Here is a 26,536-nt window from a genome sequence, read left to right on the forward strand (position 1 = left end):
TTGCCAGGTGCAGGCTGTGGTTCTGAGATTCAGGGAACCAATCTAATTTTGTCTTAGTTTCATCAACAAAGTCTATGTCCCAGGCTGGCCTTGAACTTGCTATGTAGCCAAGGACAGAACAATCTCAAACAACTGACCCCGCCTTTCCCCCACGGATGGTTGGTTGCAGATGGGTGTCAGCACAGTTAGCTTTGGTAGGTATACCAAAGATCTGAATTTAGGGCCAGCATATCATAGGCATTTTCTGACTGAACCATCCCCTAGCCCTCAACCAGGGTTTTACCTTCCTTGTGTTGAGGTCTGCCTGCTCCTACACTGATCACTGGGTCACACCTGCTGTTTAGGCTCAGAGTCTGAGGGCTCCAGCACCTGGCATGGGTGTACAGTTTGGCAAGTCAGCTGAAGTATGCTTGAGACCAGTCAAGCCACCTGCACAACTGTGGAATAGCCATGGAGCAGGCAAGGGAGCACTTCTCAGCATACCTACTGTCTATTCTTTCCTACTCCCAATAGATGTGGTCAGCTGCCTTAGCTGCTGAGTATGTCCCTCTGGTTCTGACTTTCTTGGATGTCATGGCAATGTTATCACACAAAATGCTACCTCTGCTGGGGATACTCACTCACACAGCCTCTCTGGGGGATACCTGAGGTGTGTGGGCTCACTGCAGAGATGTCAAGTCATGTCAGAGGTGCCTTGGGCCACAAAGGCTCAAACTGTCCATGTTGTCTGTTGGCAATGTAAGCTGATTTCCCTGGGCAGGGTTCCCATTGGAGCATCCCACACCCTGTTATCAGGTCCTTTCCTGGTGCAATCCAAATTCAACTTGTAAGTCGCACTGCTCTTGAGATGTAAGGAGCTAAGAGAACAGTACTAGGAAGAGTACACCAGCAAATTGAGAGGACGACACAGAGACCTATGAGCTGAGGGTCACAGAAAGGCCACCTCAAGCACATAGGCCAGTCACCTCTTTCCAGAACAAGGCAAGGGCTTGATAGTTTAGGTTCTGGGGCCTGGAGGGGCTCTATTGCAATATTGAGCACTGCAACTGTAGCCAGAGCAGCAGTGAGCAGGATGTAAATGAATGAGCATGGCTTTGTTAATAAAACTTTATTTACAAAACCATTTGGGGGCCAGATTTGTCCCAAATCATGCTAGACTTGCATGGCCACTGAACATCTGAAATCACAGAGGGAAATGTTAGGCTCCAGTTCTGGCTCTGAGCCATGCAGAACTTCTCACTTATCTATACTTTCAGATATCTGGAGCTACCTACAGTTGGAAAATTCCAGAAATTAACAACTCAATACTTTAAAAAAAACTCTGAGCACTTGTGATACGGTCTTGATACATCTTGAGATGGTTGTACCTCATCTGGGTGAGGCCTCATCTGGTTATCCAGTGGATCCTGGTGTTAAATGCTACCTGCCTGTCAGTCACTCAGTCATCAACCAGTGCCCTGGACTGGTTCATGAAGAACAATTCTACCTAACAGGTAGAACAGTAGAAAACAGTGGCATGCCGCCACCATCCTGGAGAAGGTTGGGGTGTTCTAAATTTAAGGCTTGCCTGGGATATGGAGTAAAATAAGAAAATAAAGAGTAGATGCTGGCAGTTGACATGAGCTTGGAAAGACTCCCTTCAAGTGACAAGGTGAGCCACAGGAAGCATCTCTATTTTGAGCCATGAGACCACGTCCACTAGACTGGTAAGTGAGCCATTGTTATTTCTGGTCTGTTCTGAGGGGCATTACTGCTAACTTCATGCTGCACCCAACTCCTACACCAAGTTCTCCAGCATGTGTGCAGAGGAAGGAATTTTCCACATGGGTTCTGTACTGTGGCTCAGCAGCAATTGCACATTTGAGACGATCTCATGAGAAGCAGAGCCACAGGAAGCAGTCTGGCCGCAGCAGAGGCGCCCTGGTTCTGCAGGGCTGCAGTCCTACCTCACTCAGGCTGTAAGGCAGGATGAGTTTGTCGTTGACTGTTACTGCTTTTCTCTTGGTCAGGACTTCCACCAGGGTCTCCCGTTTCACCTATTTCCAGGGTGGGGAAAGAAAGGTCGGGAGGTGAGGCACTTGCTGGGCCTTTTGCATCTGGAGGCCAGCCCTGAAGAGCTGGGGATGGCAGGATGGACCACAGAGGCTGAACTGGGAAGGGCCTCCCCACACCTAGTGCTCTTTTCTGGCCTTCTTGCATAAGCACATACCTATTTTTGAGACTATGTCTCAAAAATAAACAGGTAAATAAAATAAAAACTAAAAATGTAATATAAAACTTGAAAGCAAAAACCCACAAGGCCAGGTGTGGTAGCATATGCTTTAATCTCTGTCCTCAGGAGGCTGAGGCAGGCAGATCTAAGTTCTAGGCCAGCTATAGTGACACTACCTAAAAAAATAAAACAGAAAGGTAAGCTGGAAACCTGGCTCATCAGGACAAGTTTAAAGATTTATCTAGTCAGCTCCAGGCCCTGAAGTTCCATCCCCAGGAGTGTTAAGAAAAAGAAAAAAAAGAAAAAGGAAAAAAAGAAACAAACTTAAGGGGCTCAAGCTCTTCACTGAAGGCTTCAGGGGGCATCTCCACCTCCAGCCACTAGGTGCCGGGAGTGCTCCCAGAAAACTCCCCAGGCAAGAAGCAGCAGAGACCACACCAATGGGAAAGTGGACTCCCCACTTCAAGCCATCACTAGTTATGTCTGCACATGTGGGCTTGGCATATTGGTGTAGTGAGAGGGGCCTGGGATTCCATGTGTGTGAGGGAAGCAGCCATCATGGGCCACATCCCTAGCCCCCGTCATACACCTTCTTGAGTTGGGGAGAGGGGTCTCACTGAGGTTCTCAGGCAGGTCTCAAATTTGGAGGCTCCTGTCTCAATCTCTGAGTAACCAGGACAACAGGCCTATGGTACCACACTTAGCCCCAAACTATATGTTTTAAATTTAATTGTCAAAAGAAAAAAAAAATTATGTTCAAGGCCTGCCTGGTCTACAGAGCAAGTTCCAGGACATCTGAGACTACAAAGAGAAAACCTGTCATAAAAACAACGAAAGCCCCAAAATTATGCATATGGGTGTGGGTGTTTTGTCTAAAATCTGTGCAGACGCCTGAGGACACCAGAAGAGGCTGTTGGATCTCCTGGGACTGGAGGTACAGATGGTCATAAGGGTGTTGGGATTCACACCCAGTGATCTTAACTTCTGAGTTATGTTTAGCTCCCAATTTGTGTTTTTTTGGAGACAGAGTTTCATGTAGCCCAGGCGGCCTTGAACTGCTTATCTCCCTGCCTTTTACCTCCCAAGTGCTGGGATGACAAGGGCATGCTAGCACATCAGGTTTATGTATGGTTGGAGTGCGACAGGGTTTAGGGAAACTAAGCAAGCCTCTACCACACAGAGCAAGAGCAGCAGCCCAGGAAACCATGGTCTCACTTGTTTACATTGACCTGTGTGTGTGGATATGTGCCCATGAATGATGGAGACCATAGAGGCTGTGGCCAGGAAGCAAGTGCAAGGAAGAATGGTGGAGACAGGAGGTACCTTCAGGAGCTCGGAGAGGGTATCCAGCACCTCAGGGGGCCCAACCTCCAGGCCTTCATCCCGGCCTGTGGCTCTCTTTTTGTAGGTGACATTGCCCAGGTACAGGATAGCTGAGAGGACAGAAAAGATCCTGGGACACAGAGAGAGGTTACTGTGGCCTGTGTCACTTGTTTGTTTCTGTAGCAGTGTCTCGTGCAGCCAGGCCAAGGGTGCTCTCCACTTCACATCCCATCCCCACTCCCGAGTGCTGCTGCTGGATAGATATCACAGACATCACACTTGGCTCGGGTAGTACTGTAGACAGAACCCAGAGTTCACACCTGCAACCAACCGTGCTCCAGTTCCAGCCCTGCTCGTTTTAGAGATAGGTTCAAGCTATGTAGCCCAGGCTACCCTCACCTGATGCCTTCCCAAGCACTGAGGGTGCAGATATACACCACTACACAAACTTAGTTTAACTTTTTTGCTTGTTTGTTTTTGCTAACAAACAGGGTCTTGTTTATGGAGACCAGGCTGGCCTTGGACTTTCAACCATCTTACTGTGGAATGATTGTTGTTTTGCTTTTTTAATTTAAGGTCTCATTATGCAGCAAAAGCTGCCCTTGAACATGCAACTCTCCTCTCTCAGTTTCTCCAGTGTGGGGATGGCAGGTGCACACCATCACACCCAGTTTCAACTGGTTTGGACTACTGCCTCCCAGATCTTGGCTGCAGCCCTCTCCTGTGCTCTGTGTGGAACTTCCTACTTTCTATAGGGCTGCAGGTCAGAGCGCGAGGCTCAGCAATCCACTTACTGCTTCTTGGTAGCAGGTAGGAAGCCCACCATCTCCATGGCCTGCTGGAGCCTTTCAAAGTCATGTTTGAGGTCTTCTCCATCTTCAATATTCAAGTTATGCTGAAAAAAAACACAAAGGTGTGGGCACTCAGGCACTTCTGGCCTGGAGGGCAGTGAGCAGGGCAATCCAGGCTGGACAGAAGGAGGGCCAGGGCTGTGAATGAATGGCAGCCTTTGTGTGTGTGCTCAAGGCTGGGCTGGTGACCCAGCAGGGCCAGGGTGGTGGCCTGACCTCCCTGTGGCAGACAGTCTTGAGGCCAGAGATGGCGCCATGGCTGGAACTGTTTACCTGGTTGAGGTAGAAATAGTCTTGAGGCTGCTTCAGCCGGAATTCCTGGCGCTCCTCCTCGCTAACACCCAGCAGCAGATAATAAAACACATGGTAATTCCTGTGGGTGACCAGCAAGGGGAGTCAGTGCACAGCCAGGGCCACAGCACAGTAAAGGGTGGGTGGGATGGCTCAGCTGGTCAAGGCACCTGCTGCTAAGTAAGCCAGGGAACCCAAGTTCAATCCCCAGAACACGCTTGGTAGAGAGAGGGAACTTACTCTCCAGTTGTCCTTTTATCACCCATGTACATGCATGCGCGCGCGCGTGCGCACACACACACACACACACACTGAAATAAATATAAAGTTAAAAAATAAAATAAAATCTCGGCTGGTGTGGTGGTGCATGCCTTTAACCACAGCACTCAGGAGGCAGAGGCTTTGAGGCCAGCCTGGTCTACAGAGTGAGTTCCAAGAACCTGACTTAATATATAAATACAAATTTTAAGTGCTGTTAGAAAAAAAAGAGGGAACTCCTCAAGTGAGTGAGTGGCACAAGAGCAGGGAATGCGCGCCTCATCCGCTCCTTAGGCAGATTTGTTAATCTGAGATGGGCTTTCCATGAAGTCCTGCCTGGCCTGGACCCTGAAATCCTCCTGTCTCAGAATCTCAGTGCTGGCTAACTAACTTCTCCCTCTTCTGATCTCCCTGGGCTCCAGGCACACACAGTGCACTTACAAACACGTACACAAAACACCCATATACATAAAAAAGAGAAACAAGTCACGCCCCACCGCTCATCCTTCTCCCGGGATACCAGGCGAGATTTTTCAAGCAGGTATTTCTCCACAACAGCTCTGTCATAAAAGAAAAAAGGGAGAAATAAGATTATATTTTAGTATTAATATTTCTTCTTCTTTTTTTTTTTTTTGCCTTGGCTAGAGTTGAGGATGGAACCAAAAACCATAAATGTAAAGCAACCACCACACCACTAAGCCCTACCCCCCAGCCCCTCACTGGGGGATCCTAGGCAGGGGCTCCACTCGAGCCACGCCCCCAGCCCCTCACTGGGGATCCTAGGCAGGGGCTCCATCCCTGAGCCACACTCCCGGTCCCTCACTGAAGACTCTAGGGCCATTATCTGTCTAAGTCAAAATCTTTACTTGGATATTGTATGGTTTTTCTTTTTCCCTTCATTTCACTCAGGTTCTCATATAGCCCAGGCTGGCCTCTAACTTGTGCCTAGGGGACACCTATCTGCTCCTGATCCCCTCCCTGCATCTCCTGAGTGTTGGCATGACTGAAAGGCCCACGCCACCATGGCCTGGGTTACAGAGTGTTGGGTGGAACCTTGGGCCACTCCATATACTGTCTACAGAGCTAAGGCCCACTGTCCTCTTCTGGTGTTTGAGACAGACCTCACTGTGTGGTTGAGGTTGGCCTTGAACTGCTGCTCTTCTCAGTCATCCTTTCTGCATGCTGGGTTAATGTGCACCATACACAGGGTCTCTGTAGTGTTAAAGGGGAACCCAGAGCCTCAAGCTCGCTAGGTGTAGCCACATCCGTAAACCATATCTCTGCTCTGGCCTATCATGTGGCACCATGGTACTGCCTGATGCAAATGCCCTGAAGATCACCTGTGTTCTGACGTCACTCAGAAATCAGGAATCGGCTGACAGACGTGTTCCCGGGAAGAGAGGGCTGAGCATAGTTCAAGGAAACTTGACAGGACCTGAGCAGGTGAAGGGACCGCAGGCTAGCCCCGCATAGGTGAGGAGAAGGAAACCTCTCAACAGCAGAATGCTGTTAGATCAGCTTCAGGCATCTGCTTGGGCATACACTGACCTGGAATTTCTGTGTAAGCTCAAAGACGACTTTCATGGCTTGACTGCTGACTGATAGGCAGACAACAGACAGCTCATTTTTAAGGTGCAACCTGGGTACATGCTGGCCTTGAACCCAGAGATCCGCCTGCCTCTGCCTCCTGAGTACTGGGATTAAAGGTGTGCGCCACCACTGCCCAAGATGGCCCTGTGCTTATATTGAAGTCTTTTCCTATTTTTACTGGGTTGTTGACCCTATTATCTAGCTATGTATGCTAACATACGAAAGCACAAGGCATTCCTTGCATTCACTGGCAAGTGCTCTATGGATGAGCTGCACTCCATCTCCTCACACGTAAACCATGGCATGCATGAGGACATGTCTGGGACGGTGTTTGGGAATCCCTTGCTTCCTACCTTGCGGAGGCAGAATATCTGCCCTAAACTTTTGTGACAAAAACACTCTCACCAAAAGTGGCCTAGGGAGGAAATCAAGACAAGCCCCCACAGGGCCAGTCTGGTCCAAACTACCTGTCAATCAAGGCTTTTCTCTCAGATTGACTCTTGGCTAACTGGAGTCTCTCCTGTTGTGCTACTGCACACTCCAGGCCATCTAAGCCCAGCTTCTGGCCGATTCTGTGCTTGCTGAATTCCATCTCTCCTGATAGGAGTGCAGGGATGGCAGATGTGTGCTACACCTGGCTTCTCACATGGCTTCTTGGGTATGTTAGGCTTGTGCAGTCAGTGCTTTTCCCATTGAAACATGCTCCTGCCTGCCACATCACCTCCGCTACAGCAGAGGTCTCTGACTCTCACCCTCACAGGTTCCTGGCTGTGTCCATACAATCTGGTTTTCTGGAGCTACTGTTTCCTCCCAGTTCAGTTTGGGTCACCCACGAGGTGCAGAGAGCAATGGGGACTGCAGTACTCTTGAAGCCCAGGCTTCAGTCCCCTTCATCTCCAAACAATAGGGAACACAACTATTCTGAATCTTCCATTTTATTCATTTTAATATTCATTTTCATTTTGAATCCTAAATATGTGTATCTATATATATGTTTGTGTGCTGTCATGTGGGTGCTGAGAACCAATAATCTCTGGCATGCTGAGGAGCAACCGGTGCTCTTCACTGCTGAGTCAGTGACTGGATTATCTGCATGTATGAGATGTTGTGGGGATGGAATCCAGTGTACACATGCAATTATATGTATCAGATACAGATCCTCCACACAGTTATACAACCTGAGTCTCACAGAGTCTCTTGCTGAGCAGTGAGTTCATCCACGTGGCCAGTCTAGTTGGCTAGCTTGCTCTGGGGATCCCTCCTCTCTGCGTCCTTAGTGCTGGGATGACAAGTGGCTGCCACACCCACCCACCCAGCTTTCATGATGGTTCTGGGGATTCAAAATCTAGTGCTTACACCACACAGCATTTCAGTCCCTTGGCCACCTCCCCAAGACCTCTCGGGTCCTTTTATGCTGTAGTTTTAGTTTTGAGTAGGCCTGTCTCTGAAAGTAGAGGTGTGACATCTTTCAGCTATGGTACTTGCTGAATCTGAGAATCTGGAACATCTTGGATTTAAGTTTTGAATTCTGGATCCTTGGGCTATAGGAGGGGCAGTACACATTTCTGGTGGGGGGCTATGGTGTTCCAGGGATTATCTCAGGCATTCTTAGGCAATCTTCCCACTCACAGAGCAGGTGCTACAGGTCCCAACGACAGACAAGGAACTGAGGCCCCGACCTGTGAGGGTTTGTAGACCTTTCCATCTGAATCTACCTTTTAACTTTATTTATTTTCTGTTGTTATGAGACAGGGTCTCACTGTGTAGTCCCAGCTACCCTGGAACTTACTATGTAGATCAGGTGGAGATCGCCCTCTGTGGGACAGTGCCATTAAACCTACAAGCCTACAGGAAACTCAAGAGTGCAGGGCAGACACCTAAGGTACGGCCTAGACTCCTGATTTCTTTAAACAAAAGAAGGGGCTGGAGAGATGGCTCAGCTCTGCTGTTCCAGAGAATCTAGGCTCCATTTTCAGCACTCATAAGGCAGCTCACAGCCATATGTTAAGTCCAGTTTCTGGAGATCCAGTGCCCTCTTCTGGCATTTGTGGGCAACACACACACACACACACACACACACACACACACACACACACACACACTGCACAAATATGCAGACAAAACACCCACACAAAACAAACCCCAAAATAATTTTGAATAAATAAGCTAAATAAGAGAAAACCTTCTTCTTGTTTTTATTTTTTGTTTTTTTGAGACAGAGTTTCTCTGTAGCTTTGGAGTCTGTCCTGGAATTAGTTCTTGTAGACCAGGCTAGCTTTGAACTCACAGAGATCCACCTGCCTCTACCTCCCGAGTGCTGGGATTAAAGGCACGTGCCACCACTGTCCGGCTTCTTCTTGTTTTTACAGGCACAATCCTGCTGTAGGGTCCAGGCTGGCCTGGGACTCCTGACACTCCTGCTTCTGTCCCGAGTGCTGAGTCACACAAACACTTCCTTCTCTTCCCTCAGCCACTCAGCCCCTGTACTAAGTTCATGTTTCTTGGGTCAGACTCTCCTTGCATCCAGGGGTGGGCAGTCATCCTGTAGTGGACAGGCCAGCTCTGTGGAACCAGGCTAGCATTGCTGGAAAATGGCTGGCCAACTCCCTCCCCCAGTCTTTGGTGATTTCTTTTTTAGGTTTTAGGCAGGAGCTCCATTCCTGACTACACCTCCATCTTTTCAAATTTTGAATTTAATTTTTTTAAAAAATAAATTTATTTATTTATCTTACACCCCAGCTGCAGTTTCCCCTCCCTCTTTTCCTCCCCATATTTCCCCACACTGCCCCTCTGTTCCCACCCCCCAATTCACTCCTTCTCCTTTCTGTTTAGGAAAGGGCAGGTCTCTCATGAGTATGAACAAAGCATGCCATGTCAAGCTGCAGTAAGACTAAGCACACCCCATGTATTAAGGCTGGGCAAGGCAACCCAGTATGAGGAGCAGGGTCCCAAAAGTCAGTAAGAGTGTCACGGACAGCTCCTGTTCCCCCTGTTAGGAGTCCCACAAGAGGCTAGGTACTAATCTGGTCACAGGAGGTTAGTTCAGGCTACATATCTGCTATTGCTAGGAGTTTTAAGATGGGGCCATCCTTGTAGATTCTTGGGAGATTCTTGTGCCAGGTTTTTTACCTGACCCCCAAATAACCCCCCTTTTGGCACTGAATTGTTTGTTTGTTTGGTTGTTTTTGAAACAGGGTTTCTCCGTGTAGGCCTGGCTGTCCTGGAAATCACTCTGTAGACCAGGCTGGCCTTCAACTCACAGAGATTCACCTGCCTCTGCCTCCTGAGTGCAGGAATTAAAGGCATGTGACACCACACCCAGCCTAATGTTTGGTTTTAAAGGTCTGAGGCCAGTAAGGGGGTCCTGTGAGAGGAGAGGCCTCCTCTGGGTCAATCTGCACTCACAGGAAACTGAAGCCTCAGGAATGAGGAACTTGAGCTCAGACCGGCCCTGACCCTTCCTTGGTTTTGTGAAGAAATAGTGACAGAAATATGACCAGACACAGCAGGCAAAGGCAGCCCTGGGTGGCAGCCTGTGTAGCACGAGGCTGTGGCATCTCCGAGGCCAGGAAGCTAGACCAGATCATGGATACTGGCCAACATGAAACTCCTTTCTTGAACCCAAGACTAGCACTTGAGCAGGGCAGCTTGCTGGGAGCCCTCGGAAGGGAGGGGCAGCTTGGCTAGTGTACTAGGCCAGTCAGTGCACTTGACAGTCCTGTGCATGTGACCTAACTGGGTTCTTATTTATCCGCTCATGTCCTGCTTTAGTAGTTTCTATCTACCCGAGCTTAGAAAGTAAGAAATGGAAAGTTCCAAAGGAAATGATTTGTAAGTCTAAAGTTGTGTGGCATTTTGACAGCACTATGAAACCATGCCACCCTCACTGGCCTTCCAGGGTCCTGACTACTCTTGTATATGCTGCCCCCTTGTTAGCTACTCAACAGACACCCTGGTTACCTGATCAGCTGTCAATGTACTGCGGTGTTGGCTTCCAGAGGCCAGATCTACCCTAATAATGCCCCAAAGCCCACAGGAGTCATTAGAGAGATTTACTTAGCCCGTGATCTAGAAGCTGTGATAGAGACTGTGTGGAAGCTGGACATCTGAGCATCAGAGCATGGGTACCCAGCTTAGGTGGCAGAACTCAGGGTACAGCTGAACCCTAGGCAGATTGTTGGGGCTGAAGTCAAGCAAAGAATGTGCAGTCAAGGGCCAAGAGCTGACTTGACCTTCACCAAGAGTCTCTCAACTTGCACCCCAGCAGAGCTTGCCCATGTGGGGATGGACGTCAGAGGCTCAGATCCTCCCTTCCACACCCAATGTGAACTATCAATAGACAACTGTCCACAGCCTTGACAGCCAGAAGGATGTGAATCCTGGGACTGTGGCAAACCTCCCTGTGCTGCAGAGCTTCAAGGTGCATCTGCTGCCACATAGCACAAGCCTGTGAGTAACTAGGTTGCAGGCCCACCAGAATGAAACCTCCACCTACCCCTACCTAACATCCTCATATTCACCTGCCAATGATCTGCTGCTCCGTATACCCTTGTAAGCACTGCTCCATAGGTATGCCTGCTTGCTCACCTACCAGCCCATGAACCTTCTGTCTACCAATAGATACACCCAGCCCTGAGCTACATATCCTCCCACCCACCTACTCACCAACCCGTCACTCTATTCAGCCACCTATTTCCAACCACCCCAAACCCATTAGCCACTCCATGAGCCAAGCACCCACCAACATACCTACCTAAAATCTATCTACCCACTCAGGAATCCATCTGTGCACACATCTTCCCATCCATGCACCCTTGAATCTACCCACTCACAGATGGTCATCCAGCCCACGTCTACCCACTGACATACTTGGGAATCTTCAGTATACCTGCCCACCCATAAATCAACTCACTTCCCTGATTTAGATATGAATAATTTACATTGGTATGGCTCTTAGTTTACTGATATAAATTTAAGGTCAATCTTGTTATATATATATTTCTGCTCTTGATTGAGGTGTTGTGATTGTGTAGTTCATTTAAAAAATATAATGTATAATTAAGAAATATAGGTTAATAGATAATCCTCTATAATAGCCAAGTTTGTAGTCATGTTAGTTAGATTTTTCTAGATGTACAGAGAAGTATTTCAGATGAATAGGGATTCTTCATATCTTTCAGAGACTTTCAGAACATGGCATTTAAATGTTTTAAAAATTTAGGACTTTTCATAACAGTGAGACATATGTGCTCCTGGCAGCACCAAGCTTCTTAGAGAGGAAGACGGGCATCGAAAAGGCTCCTTAGCCATTTGGGCAAGAAACTGCTCTTGCCTGGACTGATTCACGGACATGCAGTACCCACAGAGAAATGACTGCTGAACTTGCCGAAAGGTGAGATAGTCCTAGTCCTTCAGGGTTCCTGCTTCATGAAAGAGTCTGCGAGACATTCTGCAGGACACAGAAGAAAGTGACTGAACTGTCTTTGAAATTTCCAGCTTCATGGAAAAATCTGCTGAATACTATGGGCCTGTACACTAAAGATGGATACCCCAATGGTACAGAAGAACTTTGGGTAAATGTCCAGGCAGCGAGATGTCTCTGTCAATTCTAGAGTTTTGGAAGTTGTTTATAATGCATTTCCTGTTTACTTAGGTAATATTATATCCTTCTGGAGTCTTTGATGGAGTTGAAGAATAGATAGTTATAGTTATAGTTTTCTTTAGTTATGATAAAAGATAAAGTAGATATAAATATTTTAACTGTAATTCTTGCTTGAAAACTATTTTGTTACATTTAATTTTACTATATTAAAGTTAAAGCCTTCCTTTTTGTTTAAACAGAAAAGGGGAAATGGTGTAGGTGTTCCTTCTGCTTGTGTGTTGCTTTCATTGGTTAATGAATAAAGAAACTGCCTTGGCCTAGTTGATAGGGCAGAACTTAGGTAGGCAGGGAAGACAGAACTGAATGCTGGGAGGAAGAAGGGCAGAGTCAGAGAAGCCATGGATCCTCTGCCTGAGATGGACGCCAGTTAGAATCTCTGGTAAGCCACTGCCACGTGCGATACACAGATTAGTGGAGATGGGTTAAACTAACATGTAAGAGTTAGCCAATAAGAAGTTAGAGCTAATGGCCAAGCAGTGTTTTAATTAATACAGTTTCTGTGTGGTTATTTCGAGTGTAAGCTAGCTGGGACAAACAAAGGGCCCCCTCCTCATGTAACACTTCCCTCACATAAAATCTATCAATCTACCTATAAATCTACAACCTACCCACCTATCCCATTCATATACCAACCCTCTCACCCAGGAATCCCTCAAATACCCAGGTTGCCATTTGTCTATACACAAAATACATGCATAAATCCAGCCACCCAGACATCAATCCCTCAGCCCATGAATTTATCTGACAGCCTCTGTGCAGTCACTGCACACCCTTCAGGTACTTCCCTGGACCATCACAACACGTTGCTGCCCAGAACTGTCTCTTTCTAGGTAAGGGCCTCACATTTGGTTGATACTGGGGTCCATACCCTACTTTGCCTGTGACACCCCAATACCTTACAGAGTGGAAACCTTACAAAGGCCAGCAGGCTATGCAGTCTGGTCGGTTCTGACTGAAGGTTCAGAGAAGATTCTCACTGCACAGACCTGAAACCTTCAACACCACATGCGCAGATGGGGGTACACTTCAAGGGCAGAGCACTGGCTAAGCTCACAGGGGGCTCTGAGTTCCAGCCTTAGCTTGAGGGGCACACAGACAGAGCGACTTACCCCCGCACGATGCCACTCTCCAGGTAGTTAACTTGGATGAACTTCCCAAAGCGGCTGGAGTTGTTGTTGTGGGCTGTCTTGGCATTCCCAAAAGCCTGTGGGCAGCAAAGACAACACTTCAGACTCTGGCCTGAAGTCTCCATGGCTCCACCCTGGTCCCAGAATGCCTTGTGTGCACAATGTCCTTGTCTCCAGAGCCAGCACATAGGGCAGGAAAAGATGGTTCAGTGGCTAAGAGCACTTGCTGCCAAGTCTGACAACCTGAGGTTGATCCCTGGGACATACATGGTGGAGGGAGAGAACTGAATCCTGCAAGATGTCCTCTGATCTCCATACATGCACACACACACACACACACAAATGTAATAAACATTTTTTTTTAAATTTAAAGGCTTGTTACTGTAGTTCATGTGTTTGTGGGAGGGGTATTTTGCTTGTACTGTGCACCTTGTGTGTGTCTGCTGACTATGGAGGTCAGAAGAGGGAATTAGATCCCCTGAAACTTGAGTATCAGATGCTTAAGTCGCTATGTGGGTGCTGGGAATTGAACCCAGGTTCTCTGCAAAAGCAGCCAGTGCTCTTAACTGCTGAGCCATCTCTCCAGACCAAAAAAAAAAAAAAAAAAAAATTTAAAAAGCAAGTCTGAGGTGTGTCAGGTGTGTCTGAAGCACGTCCCCCTCAGTCTGCCTCATGCAGAAGCTGAGGTCACAGGAGTGCAAAGCCACACCCAGCTTCTCACATGGGAGCTGGGGATTCAAACTCTGGTCCCCACACTTGCACAGCAAGCACTTCTGTCTACCCTGAGCCGTGTCGTCAGAGCCTGTTTATGTTTGGAGACAGGTTTCACTCTGTAGTCTAGAGTTAGCAACCATCCTCCTGCCTCAGTCTCCCAAGTGATAGAATGATACACCTGCACTCCTATGCCCAGCTTGTAACCCCTCTTCTTTAACAATTATGCAGCTTTAGCTGGGTGTGGTGGTGCACACCTTTAATCCCAGCACTCAGGAGGCAGAGAAGATGGATCTCTGAGTTTGAGGTTAGCCTGGTCTACAGAAAGAGTTCCAGGACAGCTAGGGCTATGCGGAAAAACCAACCAACCAACCAACCAACCAACAAATGACGCCATCTATAGCATTGGACTACAGTGATAGAGGATTAAGACAACCAGCAACAAGTGGCCTGTTTGGTAGCCCAAAGGGAAATTCCACAAAGAAGCCTGATGGTGGAGGACCATGTGTTCTTCTGGGACAGTAGAGGGCCAGGTGTTGTTCTGGGATGGAGGACCAGGTGTTCTACAGCTGTGACGCTTCAAAAGAACAGCTGAGCTAGTGCTGGTCACTACATGTAGGCCCCCAAAAGTTAAGAGTAAACAATCAGGAATTACCAAGCATTTAGTAAAACCTGAGTCAAGGACCAGGCCTAGTGGCCCGTATCTTTAATCCCAGCACTCAGGAGGAAGACACAGGGAGATTTTAACAGTTCATGACTAGCCTTGTCTACATAGAGAGCTTGAGACCAGACAGGGCTACACCGTGAGACCATCTGAAAACAATAAGCTCTGGGCCAAGCAGCAAAGCAGTGAGGACCCATGCGGAGAAGGGGTCTTCAGGGGCTGGGTGGCAGCTGGGGACTTTGAGGCCTCCATAAGGTACCACATAGGTAGCAGCTCAAAGGACTCAACCTTACAAGTTATAGTGTTTGGAGTCTCTGAATGTCTAGAGCAGACAGTCTCGATACCTGACGACTCTGTGATCCACCACATTCTCAACAGTCAAGTGAGGGCAGGCTTAGAATGGGCTGTGTGAAACCAGCTTGTTATTCCTGTAGCAGGCAAAGGGTGCAGGGGTGCTGCTAAGGTCTCACAGAACGAGTTCCTCAGCCTCTCCCTGTGGACACCGGAAATGAAGTTCCACCCACCCACGTATGTATGTATGTACGTATGTATGTATGTATGTATGTACGTACGTATGTATGTATGTATGTTGGCATTGCTGGAGGTGGAACCCAGGGCCTCATGCATGGAGGACAAGCACTCATTCTCCCCTGGGGCTGCTTGTTGTGTCACATTTCTGGCCTGCAGGAGGCCAGCTAGAGTCAGAGAGGGGCCCCTCCTGAAACTTGGAAAGCAGGAACAACTCTGGGGGAGACTTCAGCAGAGCTGCCTGCAAGCTGCTGCGCAGGTCCCACCATCTCTAACAATACAGAGGGAGGCTAGCACTCAGCAATGTTCTGGCCTGAAGCCTAGGATCTGCAGCCTCCGTGCCCAGACAACAGTCTATCCTGGGAGATATTTACTATCTAAAAAGGAGGCACATGCCGGCTGTTGTTTGTTCTTTTGGTTTTTTTGTTGTTGTTGTTGTTGTTTTGAGCCAGGTTTCTCTGTGTAGCTCTGGCTGTACTGGAACTCGCTCTGTAGACCAGGCTGCCTCAAACTTAAGAGATTTGCCTGCCTCTGCCTCCCAAGTGCTGGGATTAAAAGTGTATAGGTGTGTGTACCCACTGCCAATTTTTTTTCCATTGAGATTACATTGTAATTAATTTACTTAACTATTTACTATCTACCTGTGTCCTAGAACAAACCATCTGGTTGGTTCAGCAAACAAACAAACAAACAAAAGAATCCAGCAAGGGGCAGGACTGGGAAAAGGCAACTTTCTGTGTCTGATCACTGTTTCTCCCAAAGTTCAGCCCTGAAACTGTGGTTTTGTTTGGTTGAATCCCAGGGACTCAGCGTACTAAGGTATGAGCTCACATGGGACATGAGCTTAGCCTTGGGGCTGGGCCTTGTACACAGGTGGGGACCAGCCTCTTCCCCCTACTCTGTGATGCCACTCCCAGTCAGCCTCTGATCCTAGACTCAGCAAACAGAGCCAGGAGGATTTCCATGAATTCTAGGCAAGTCTGGGTTACAAAGAGATCCTTATTATTTAGAAACAAACAAACAAAAAGGACATAAGCCCCCGTGAAAGGGTGCAAGGAATGGGCCCACCCATCTTGTCCTCCAAGGGGCTGGAGTGTCTGTACTTGGGACAGCCTATTTCTCAGAGAAGTTGCCATGGTACCTCAGTCTAAAGTTAAGCAGTTGCTACAGATGAGTTCCCAAAATTGCTTCCACATCCCTTAGAGGCAAGGCTCACTTTTAAAGCACTACAGACAACTTTCCATGCAGACCTCTAAACATGATGATCAGGCCCAAATCTGGTGACAGCCACCAGCAATGCCCCAGGGTGAAGGGGAGGTTGCTTTCTGGTTCTGTGATTACAGATGACCCTGTAGGATTTTGTCTGTGCCTGGTGACCTCACGTGTCTGGTATGTGTCTGAGTACACAGCGACTTTTCAAAGCCCGGCTAAAAATATCCGGTTGACACTATGATATACAGAGGAGGAAACGCCAGCTACAGGCATGCTGCGTGGCTCAAAGCAGAGTTGGCCCAGAGGCTGAAGGGGATGGCACTGAGTGGCCTGGAGGGACAAGCCAGCCCAAGGATGGACACTCTGCTAATGCTACTGAATCCATAGACCCAGGTAAGGTGCCAGGGCAAGGGCTCAGCTTTCACAGAAACATGGTTTCCCTTCTTTCTAACATAAAAGACACGTTGCTAATATTAGTCTGTGCACTGCTAAAAATAGATTCTGATTAGATCTACTGGACCTTCGGGTATAGGTCCAGAGGAAGACAGGGCAGACTAGGTGCTGAGGGCACAAAGTGGAGGCTGGGAAGAGTGATAAAGCAGCAGAACCACAAGGGTGGCGGACACAGAAAAACTGCCCAGAAGCGAGCAAAGCAGGACCCTGTGGCAGAAATAAGAGAGGCCTGCCTCAACAAGGTGAATGATGGGAACCGACTCAAGTTGTCCTCTGACCTTCATATACATGCTGTAACACATACAGACACGCAGACACACACAATGCAGACTTATTCAACAGTACACACTTTATTAAGAGTCAAAGTCTCACTGTGTAGCTCAGACTGGCTTGAAATTTCTGATTAGCTGCCTCAGCTGGGATTATAGTTGTGAGCTATCAGTCTCAAATTTAAACAAACAAAAAGATTTAGATTTATTTATTTTATGTGTTTGCCCATCTGACTGAATGTTTATCTGTGTACCATATGTGTGCCTGGCACATAGAGATCAAACTGGAGTTACAGATGGATGTGAGACACCAAGTGGGTGCTGGGAATCAATCTGGATCCTCTCCAGGGGCAGCCAGTGCACTGACTGCCCAACGATCTCTCCAGCTTGACCTTGTCCCCTTAATTTTTGGTTCTTACTATGTAGTTCAAGCCGGATTGGAACTCAAGATCTGCCTGTCTCTGTCTCCCAAGTGCTGGGATTAAAAGTGTATGCACCATACTGATCCAGACTCAGATTTTTTAAAGCACATTTTCTAGTGAGTTCAAGGCCAACCTATATTACATGATATCCTATCTCAAAAAGAAAAACCCAAAGCACATATTTTGTACCCTTGCCTCACCTCACCCCAGCACTCACAGGCTGTGTCCCCCAGTCCATGACACTCTCCAGCTCCCCCTCTTAAATCTTGACTGGTGGCCAGCCACTAGGTGCAAGTGACAGCTGTTCCTCCAGACACCAGTTGTTATGGATGGTGCTACCTGCCTGTCTGTCATATTCTAGCACCTGGGAAGCTGAGGGAGGAGGACTGTGAGTTTCAGGCTATCTTGGGCTATGAAGTCAAGACCCTGTTTCACCAAACAAAACTACAACAAAAGGAAACGCAGCCCAGGCTGAAGACGCACATGCAGGCAGGATGTACTCACTCTTCTTGTCAACTTCAGACCCCTGAAGCACATAGGAGGTGCTCATGGGAGGCCTTCTGCTTGAAAGGTGCAGGTGAGCCTGGGGTGGCTTCCTCTAAGGAGAATGAAGGAGCCACGCTGGGGGATGGATGAAGTAGTACCACCCGAAAAACTTTGTTTTCCCCTGACTAGCAATTAGGGTTTTGCTTAGAAAGTTCTAGTGTCTCCCCTAGTTGTCTTCTGTGGCCATGAGTGAACTTCTGGCTGCAGGCCCACGGTTCCTAGGCATTCTATGCAGCTGCAGCTGGGATGTATGAGCCGAGTGGGAGACTTTAAATGTCTTTTGTCCTTTGTCTTTGATGAGACAGTGTCTCATGCAGTCCGGGCTGGCCCCAAGTCCCGAGTAAGCATGAATCCTCCTGCCTCAGCCTCCCAAGTGCTAAAATGACAGGTGAGGCCTACCCAGAATGACACAGGGCCGGGGGCAGAACCCAGGACTCTGCAGCTCCGACAAGCACTCTGTGGCCTGTGCCCCTGCCCCTTATGGCTTTCTGGGATGAGTCCTTTGCTCTATGCTGCCCAACCTGACGCTGAACTCCTGCATTCAGAAGACACCCTGGCAAGCCCTGAACACTGGGGTCACAGGGGAGTGCTGTCAGACCTGGTTACCCCTTGCTTTGACAGCTGGTGTGAAGGACAGAGGTCACGTCACAGTAGTCACAAAGAGAACCTGGCCAATGAAGAGGGACAACCAAGGCCATGGCAGCAGATACAGGGTCAGGAAGAGGAGCATCACCCAAAGCTCTTAGCTCCTTGCTCCATGAAAGAGGAAGTGGAGGCTCTCAAGGGCCTGCTTCATACCCCACTTCCACTCAGAGGCCCTTCTGATCTCTTCCAGCCTTAGGGCTCAGCACAGGCTCAGGAAGGCTGCTGGCCCCAAGGCCACATGACCACTACAGCTGTCAGGGATGTGGTTAGGCCGGGTGACTGTGGGGCACAAAGCCCCCCAACCCTCAGTGCCCCTGACCATGGGAGCCAGCAAGTGTTAGCCACAGATGAAGTGGGAAACACAGCAAGGACTCTGAAGGCCATGACAAATCCCCCCAACATGGACCAATTCCTATCCAAGAACAGAACAGTAGCAAAATCTCAAGTATGGCTAGAGAGATGGCTCAGTGGTGAGTGGGTGAAGTGTTTGCCACCCAAGTGTGAGGAACTGAGTTTGAACCTCTAAAATAAAGAACTAACATAAAGCTGGATGCACAGTGTGACCGTCTGAGTAGAGAAAGGATGCCCAGGCAGCAGAAAACAGAGACCCTGTCTCAGCAAGATGGAAGGTGAAGACCACACCTCTTGAGGTAGTCCTGACTCATTTTCTCTCTCTCTCTCTCTCTCTCTCTCTCTCTCTCTCTCACACACACACACACACACACACACACACACACACATACACACACACACACACACACACACACACACCAGCAGTGGTACAAATAACTACTGTTACAGGAGTTTACCATGTAGCCCAGGCTGGCCTTGAACTTGCTATATAGCTCAGGCTAGCCCACAATTCTCCTCCCTCTCTGCCTCATGGAGCAGCAGGGATGGCAGGTCTGCACTAGCCTGCTGAGTCACTAAAAAATCCTGAGACCCTGTCCATGTCACGAAAGGACATCTAGGGTTCTCCTCAGTTAAGTGGCTCCTGAGACAACAGAGAGGGGGAGCAGATGAACCAGCCTGGCTCCAGCTGTGCAGGCTTGTATCACATTTTTGAGGCTGTCTTCCCCTGCAGAGACCACAGCTTCTCTGACTGTGTCTCAAGGCGTTTTCTCTTTCTTACAGACAATAATGTCCCTAGCTCACTCCGATGTTTGCTTTTTTAATGACTTCATAGACAAAGGACAGGCTCAGGGGTCATTCCTCAGACTTTGTCCACCTTGTTTTTTGGAACAGGTTTTCTCATTGGCCAGGAGCCCCAGGGACTGGACTGAAACCCAGATCCTGATGAGGGTGTTGGGGATGGACCCAGGCCCGCACACCTGCTGACTTACCAACTGGGCTACATACCAGCCCCATAACCACAATGTGCCTGCCGACTGTCTCCATGGTGTCCTTACAGCCAAGCCCCTCCTGTTCCCAACCAAGGGCCATGATTGGCTGTCCTCTCTGTGACAAAGGAGCTCCACAACTTGAGATGGTAGCCCAGGTCTTCAAGTCACTTTGCCTGCTGAGCCATCTCCTGTCATGAATCACCATATCAATGCCTTAACCACATTGGTGGCCTCTGTTACCTTGGAGAGCCCACGGTCTCTAGCACTAGGCTATATACAGGGTGGAGCTTAGGGCTCATCTGGCATGTGAAGGCCCTGGGTTCTAGACCACAACCACATAAACCTGCAGTGGGACATGCCTGTCATCTCTCTCAGCACTTGGAAAATGGTGGCAGGAGGATCAGGAGTTCAAGATCATTATCAGTTATATACCATGTTAGAGGCCAGCCTTGGCTTCACTCTAAAACAAGGAAAATTATAAAGCAAAGAAAATCTGGAACTTCTAAAAACAAGCCCCTCAAGGGTATAGTCATTGAGAGTCTAAACACTGTAGCCCAGGCTTGTCTCCAAACTTCTGGGTTCAAGTGCTCAAACGATCCAACCTCAGCTTCCGCAGGTGCTGTGACAACAGGTGCAAACCACTACAAGCAGCTTTGTCTACAAACTAAAGGGTTTATTGTGCATCATCACATGTATAGAGTCAGATGTGGTGGCAAAGGCCCGTGAGCCTAGCGCTTGGGAGGTTGAGTCAGGGGAATTATGGGTTTACAGCTACATTTGTTTAATGTGACACCATTAAACAAACAGAAGCACAGTGCTTATCCTGATGAGTTTTTTTATCAACTTGACACAGCTAGTCATCTGGAAAGAGAGAACCTGGACTGAGAAAATGCCTGCATCAGACTGGCCGATAGGCAAACCTGTGGGGTATGTCCTTGACTGATGATTGAAGTGGGATAGCCCAGATCCACTGTAAGCAGTACCGATCCTGGGCTGGTGGTTCTGGGTCCTATAATAAAACAGGCTGAGCCAGGGCAGGGGTGGCGCATGCCTTTAATTCCAGCAGAGGCAGGCGAATCTCTGTGAGTTCAAGGCCAGCCTGGTCTATAAGAGTTAGTTCCAGGACAGCTAGAGCTGTTATACAGAGAAACTCTATCTCAAAAAGCCAAAAATAAATAAATAAAAATAAAGCAGGCTGAGTAAACCACGTGGAGCAAGCCAGTAAGCAGCACCCTCCATGGCCTCTGCATCAGCCCCTGCCTCCAGGTCCCTGCCCCGACTTCCTTCAGTGATGGACTCCGATGTGCAATTCTAAGTAAAACAAACCCTTTTCTCCTGAAATTGCTTTAGTCATGGTGCTTCATCACAGCAGCAGAACCAAGAAGATAGTGCACACTTTCAGCCCCAGTACCTGGGAGGCAAAGGCAAGTAGATCTGAGTCTGAGGTCAGCCTGGTCGACAGAGTGAGTTCTAAGTCAATTAGGGCTACATAGTGAGACCTGACTCAAAAAAAAAAAAAGCACATATTTTATAAGTGTTTTTTCTTTTTTTGTCATTTAAAAAGTTGTGCTGTTGTGACTTATCTGACTGTCTGTATAGGGTGTGCAATAGCAATTTAAGTTCTTAATTTACTTATTGGCGGGGGGGGGTGCACATTGCACTTACAGGGCAGAAGACAAGTTGCAGGAGTCAATTCTCTCTTTACAGTATGTGCGTCCCAGGGATTAAACTTAGGTCCTCAAGTTTATCAGCAATCACCAATGAAATCACCCACTGAACCATCTTGCTCGGCCCAAATTATTTCAAGGCCCCCAGAGTATTTTCATTTGTTGAGGTAGGGATGACAGGCATGCACCTCTCTCCTGAATGACATCTGTTACCTCAGGACACTACCAATACTGGCCATCAACTGCACTGCTCCAGTCCTGTCACCTGCCACCCTAGTCCTTGCTCCCCTTCTTCAGGAACAGAAGAGATCCTTGCTCTCAACCTACACTGCCAAGAAGCAAGTGCTGGCTGGACCCCCAGAAACTGGGGAAACTGAGGGCAGCAGAGAGAGGTAGTTCAACCAAGTCAACTTCAAGGCATGTGGGTGCAGGATCCCTGGGAACCTGACTGGGAAACTCCTGATACCACTGGAGCCTAGAGGCAATGTAACCTGTATACAGGTGTATCACAAGGACCAAAACTGGGCAGCTTTTAGAGGCTTCAGCAACAGCTATCTTGGAGATAGAGGGCAGAGCCAAAGGTCCCTGAACAGAGCACTGCCACCAAAATGGGGAGGTGGGGAGGGATACTGTTCCCTGTGATCACCGAGGCTGCTGGAAGCCTCCTGGTTTCTTTAGAGATGGGCTCTCACTGCAGCTGGAACCTGCAATCTGGATCAGACTAGAGTAGCAGACAGGCTCTCACTATCTAGCCCCAGCAGCCTGGACTCTGCTACATGGATCGCCCTTCCCTGCAAATGCTGAGCAGACAAACCAAGTTCTTAGCTGTCATCACTCCAGTGGACCATGGGTTGCTAAGGCACCACCCCAAAACTGAAATGTGCTGCCTCTGACAACATGTGCCCTACCTTTCACTCCACAAGTCTCTCTCACTCTCTCTTGGTTTTTCAAGACAGGGTTTCTCTGTGTAACAGCTCTGGATGTCCTGGGACTCTCTATATAGACCAGACTGGCCTCAAACTCACAGAGATCCACCTACCTCTGCCTCCCGAGTGCTGGGATTAAAAGCACGAGATACCATGCCCAGCTTGACTCCTCATGTTTCTAAATGATCCCACATAGCCCAGGCTGGTCTCAAACCTGGCCATGTGTCTGAAGCTGACCTGGACATCATGATCCTCCTGCATCAGCTTCTTAAGCTGGACTACTTATCTATGGGTTGCACCCTGCTTCTCTTTACCTGGTCATATAGATTCCAGAGATTTGGGGCCACAGGGTCAATGCTGATCTAGTGGCTCCAGGACTTCTGGTAATGGGAGAGGTCAGTGTAGATCTTTTGCAATCTGTCCATAATGGTTGTATAGCAACGCTAACCTTTTTGATGTTACAGCACCATTCCCTCTGGTCTGCATATCCATGGGAGTCCCTCCCCAAGACAGCACACTCTGGTCCCCCACAGTACTCACACAGGCTCTGTGCATTTCTTCTGTGACATTTGCTACTCTGTTTTGGGGATGGTGCCAAACTTGCCTCAAATTCTTAGGCACTAGGATGACAGGCGTGTCCTACTGTATCCAGCTCAAGGAGATCTTTTTTTGTGAGCTTAAACTATACCCCATAATTTCACTCTACTCTTAGATGTGGTCTTCCCAAAAATGTAACTTCCCCCAGGTCTGAAATAGCTTTGAAGGAGCAAAGGCCCTTCCTTCATTGGCTATGCAGGGGAGAAGCTGGGAGACTGCATGGCACAGGGCAGACTCAAAGTGCACAGCTGTCCCCTGGTAAGGGGTGCTCAGGGCCACCCTGACCCTACAGCTCGCAAGTACCTTTCCAGGAATGGTCCCAGGACACATACCTGTTGGAACAGTGTCTTCTCATCCACCCAACACCATTCCTGCAGGCTAGCTGCTGGTCTGCCCTCTCCCTCCTCCTGCAGATGCATTGGCTCTTCTAAGTCTCCACTGTTCTCCAGCTTCCAATGTCCTTGAGGTGGGCTGGGTGTAGGCAGCCTGCTGGTTTGCCTCAGTTGGTGGGTGAAGACACCAGAGCCAGGAACTCAATGTCCCAGTGACCACCTCCTCCCCAGCTGTGGCCTCATCCTAGTGTCCCTGCTTTACAAGCCCTGGTTGTGTGACTTGCACTTCTTAGAGTTCCCAGGGGCACATCAGACACTACAGATATTGGTCACAATCCCAGGCGCCCACAAGCTCATGTTACTGTTCCACTCGTGTTAAGGCAGTGCAGGAAGGAAGTGCAGGGGTGCCGAAGAGGGAAAGGGACTCCTGGGCCTTGTGCAGTCTTTGGACCTGGTGGTCCCCAGGTCCTTGGCAGACAGAATGAAGACAAGAGTGTTTCTAGCAGGCTGCTGGAAACGCTGTACAGAGCTGGGAGCTTGGTGATGGTAGATTCATAAGGAAGTGGGACTTGGTAGTCAGCCCTAAGGTAAAGTGACAGCCATGCAAGCATGAGGACCTGAGCCCAGCACCCACACAAGAAAGGCAGCGCTCTGTGTTCAGCTAGCTTTCTTCACTCCAACCGTCTAGGATCCAAGCCTAAGGGATGCTGCTGCCGAGAGTGGTGTGTCTTCCCACAACGGGAATCAAGACAGACCTGATCCAGACAGTCCCTCACCAACACCATCTTCACAGCTGATACCAGACTGTGTCAAGTTGATAATTAAAACCATATATCCCAGACTCCCAGTGGGCGCCCATAAGCATGGGTGGTGCCAAACCAGACATTCAGCTGAGACGGTCCTGCATACTCACTAAACCATCAACGGTGAAACCTGAAACTGCTTATTTCTGGATTTTTCTACTCAGTATTTTCAAACTGCAGTTAACCATGAAAAACTAAAGCCCAAGAAATCAAAACCCTTTAGGAAGGGGATGAATGTCACTGTCTGTAGAAAACCTGCACTGGGCTGAGGATACGGCTTGGCTGGCTGACTGCCTGGAGCTTAGTTGGTAGGGTACTTACAGCTCAGTGAGCACAGTGCATGCATAGCACTTACACGGGTTTCCATTCCTAAAGCCACATAAACCAGGCCTGTGGCACACACCTGTTATCCTGGCTCTCAGGGGATGGAGTCAGGGGGATCAGGAGGATCCTCAACTATATTGCAAGTATGAGGCCAGCCTGGGCTACATGAGACCATGTGGAATGACAGTAAAGCTGATGGAACTGGGGTGGGGAGAGGTGCAGGATCCTACTGATCCTGAAGACAGTCAGGCATGAACCCTCCTTTTCTGGGGAATTCCTGGTATTGATTTTCAAGCCCTCTTTCTAAGTCAGTCTAGAAACTCAGCTCCAAATCCCACACCCAGGTCTTCTCCTCAGCAACAGAGAACATTCTGGTAGCAGGTGATGTGTCTGCAGGTCTCGGTCACATCCACACACAGGTGCAGAAGACGTGTGGCTCGATGCACCACAAACACAATACTCAGGCTGGAGGCTCTATGACACCTAGACACCCCTGCCAACAGCTCTAAGCTCAGTGGCTCCCAGAGGAGCCTGACTGACATCTGGACGCATGGTGAACAGGGGCATGAACCCCAAACATGAACAGCAGGGAGGGGACTGGATTTGAATAAATGTGACCTTTGTGGGGCTCTCTGTACCATGATGCATGTGTGACCTGCTTGTCTGGCTCCTTCAGAAACTCTGCAACCTAGGGGTCCCTTAGACTGCTTCCTGCCATGGGTCCATATGTATCTGGTTGTTCCTCCATCCATCCCTCAAGGACCTCAGATCCCAGTCACATGGTTTTTCCTCCTTCTGTGTAAGACACCCACCCTCAAACACGGCACACACCATGGTCTTCCTCCTCCATGGTGACCCTGATGTCCACAATGAGACCTTTGGGGACCCAGACAGGTACAAAGTGGGGTGGCAAGGGTCTTTTGAGGAAGCAATCCTGCCTGCCCCATGGGTCTGCAATGACCCTGTCACCTCCCTGTTACAATCCAAATCCCCAGTTCAGCCCCAAACACATCAAGCCTCCCTGATCAGCAACATCCTGATCCGTCTTCTGAACACCCATCTTTGTTTAAAGTGTGAAATATTTCTATTTATTTTGTGATTGTGTATGTTTGTGTACCCACATGTACACACATGTGGAGGTCAGAGGACATCTTTCAGGAGTCAGTTTTCCCTTCCACCATGCAGGGCCTGAACTCAGTTTCTGAAGCTTGGCAGCAAGCTCCTGTACTCACTGAATCATCTTGCCAGCCTCACCACCTAAGGTGAATCACAGTCCTTGAACCTCAAGCACTCTGTTCTGTCTTGGATAAGCCATCAGTTGACCAAGGCCCACCAAACGGTTCCTGCAGCCATCTGAGACCACTGTCTGATTCCACCGAGATTAGTCCCTCAGTCACTGGTCCTGCTCCTGAGTCAGGCCTAACTCTGATGCCTCTGCTCAGGAAGCTTGAGCCAATGGTCCTGCCTGCTTCTTGCCACCCACAGCTCCCCAAGGCAGGTTGCCCTTGACTGCTGGTCTCTTGGTAGGCTGTGGACAAATGTCCTGGGGTGCACTGGCCCTACTCTTCCTACTGCCCCAGGATCCTTGGGCACTTCAGCCCTCAAGCCGCCCTCAGGAGGCTGCTAGAGCAGATGCTGCTTCATGTGAGCAAACAGTGATCATAGCCCTTGATCCTACAGCACTGCTCTGTGGGGGACCCTGAAGAACAGAGATTCAAATAGCTGGGGAGTCTAATTGTAGTCAATCATGCTAAGGAATGAAATATGAACATAGCTAGCA

At 48.8% G+C, this 26,536-nt stretch overlaps 1 protein-coding gene and 1 long non-coding RNA gene across 29 annotated transcripts in view; one reads left to right on the top strand and one right to left on the bottom strand.

The window, feature by feature from the left end:
- The window catches only part of Myo9b (myosin IXB), an 88,221-nt gene that overhangs the window by 34,984 nt on the left and 26,701 nt on the right, over positions 1-26,536 (bottom strand). For all 28 annotated transcript variants that reach the window (XM_087900865.1, XM_087900861.1, XM_087900857.1 and 25 more), the window contains exons 3-8: positions 13,297-13,391; positions 5,433-5,495; positions 4,660-4,759; positions 4,330-4,430; positions 3,536-3,665; positions 1,947-2,036 (exon numbers count right to left, since the gene is read on the bottom strand). In XM_087900865.1, coding sequence (XP_087756991.1) covers positions 1,947-2,036; positions 3,536-3,665; positions 4,330-4,430; positions 4,660-4,759; positions 5,433-5,495; positions 13,297-13,391 — 579 coding nt within the window. The remainder of the gene's footprint in view (positions 1-1,946; positions 2,037-3,535; positions 3,666-4,329; positions 4,431-4,659; positions 4,760-5,432; positions 5,496-13,296; positions 13,392-26,536) is intronic.
- LOC148118282 (uncharacterized) lies at positions 16,685-20,919 on the top strand. Its single transcript, XR_015736156.1, has 2 exons — positions 16,685-16,822; positions 20,010-20,919. It is a non-coding gene; the product is annotated as an uncharacterized LOC148118282 (long non-coding RNA).

This window comes from Myodes glareolus, chromosome 23 (assembly GCF_982192425.1).
Source record: "Myodes glareolus chromosome 23, mMyoGla1.1, whole genome shotgun sequence".
Taxonomy (NCBI): Eukaryota; Metazoa; Chordata; class Mammalia; order Rodentia; family Cricetidae; genus Myodes; species Myodes glareolus.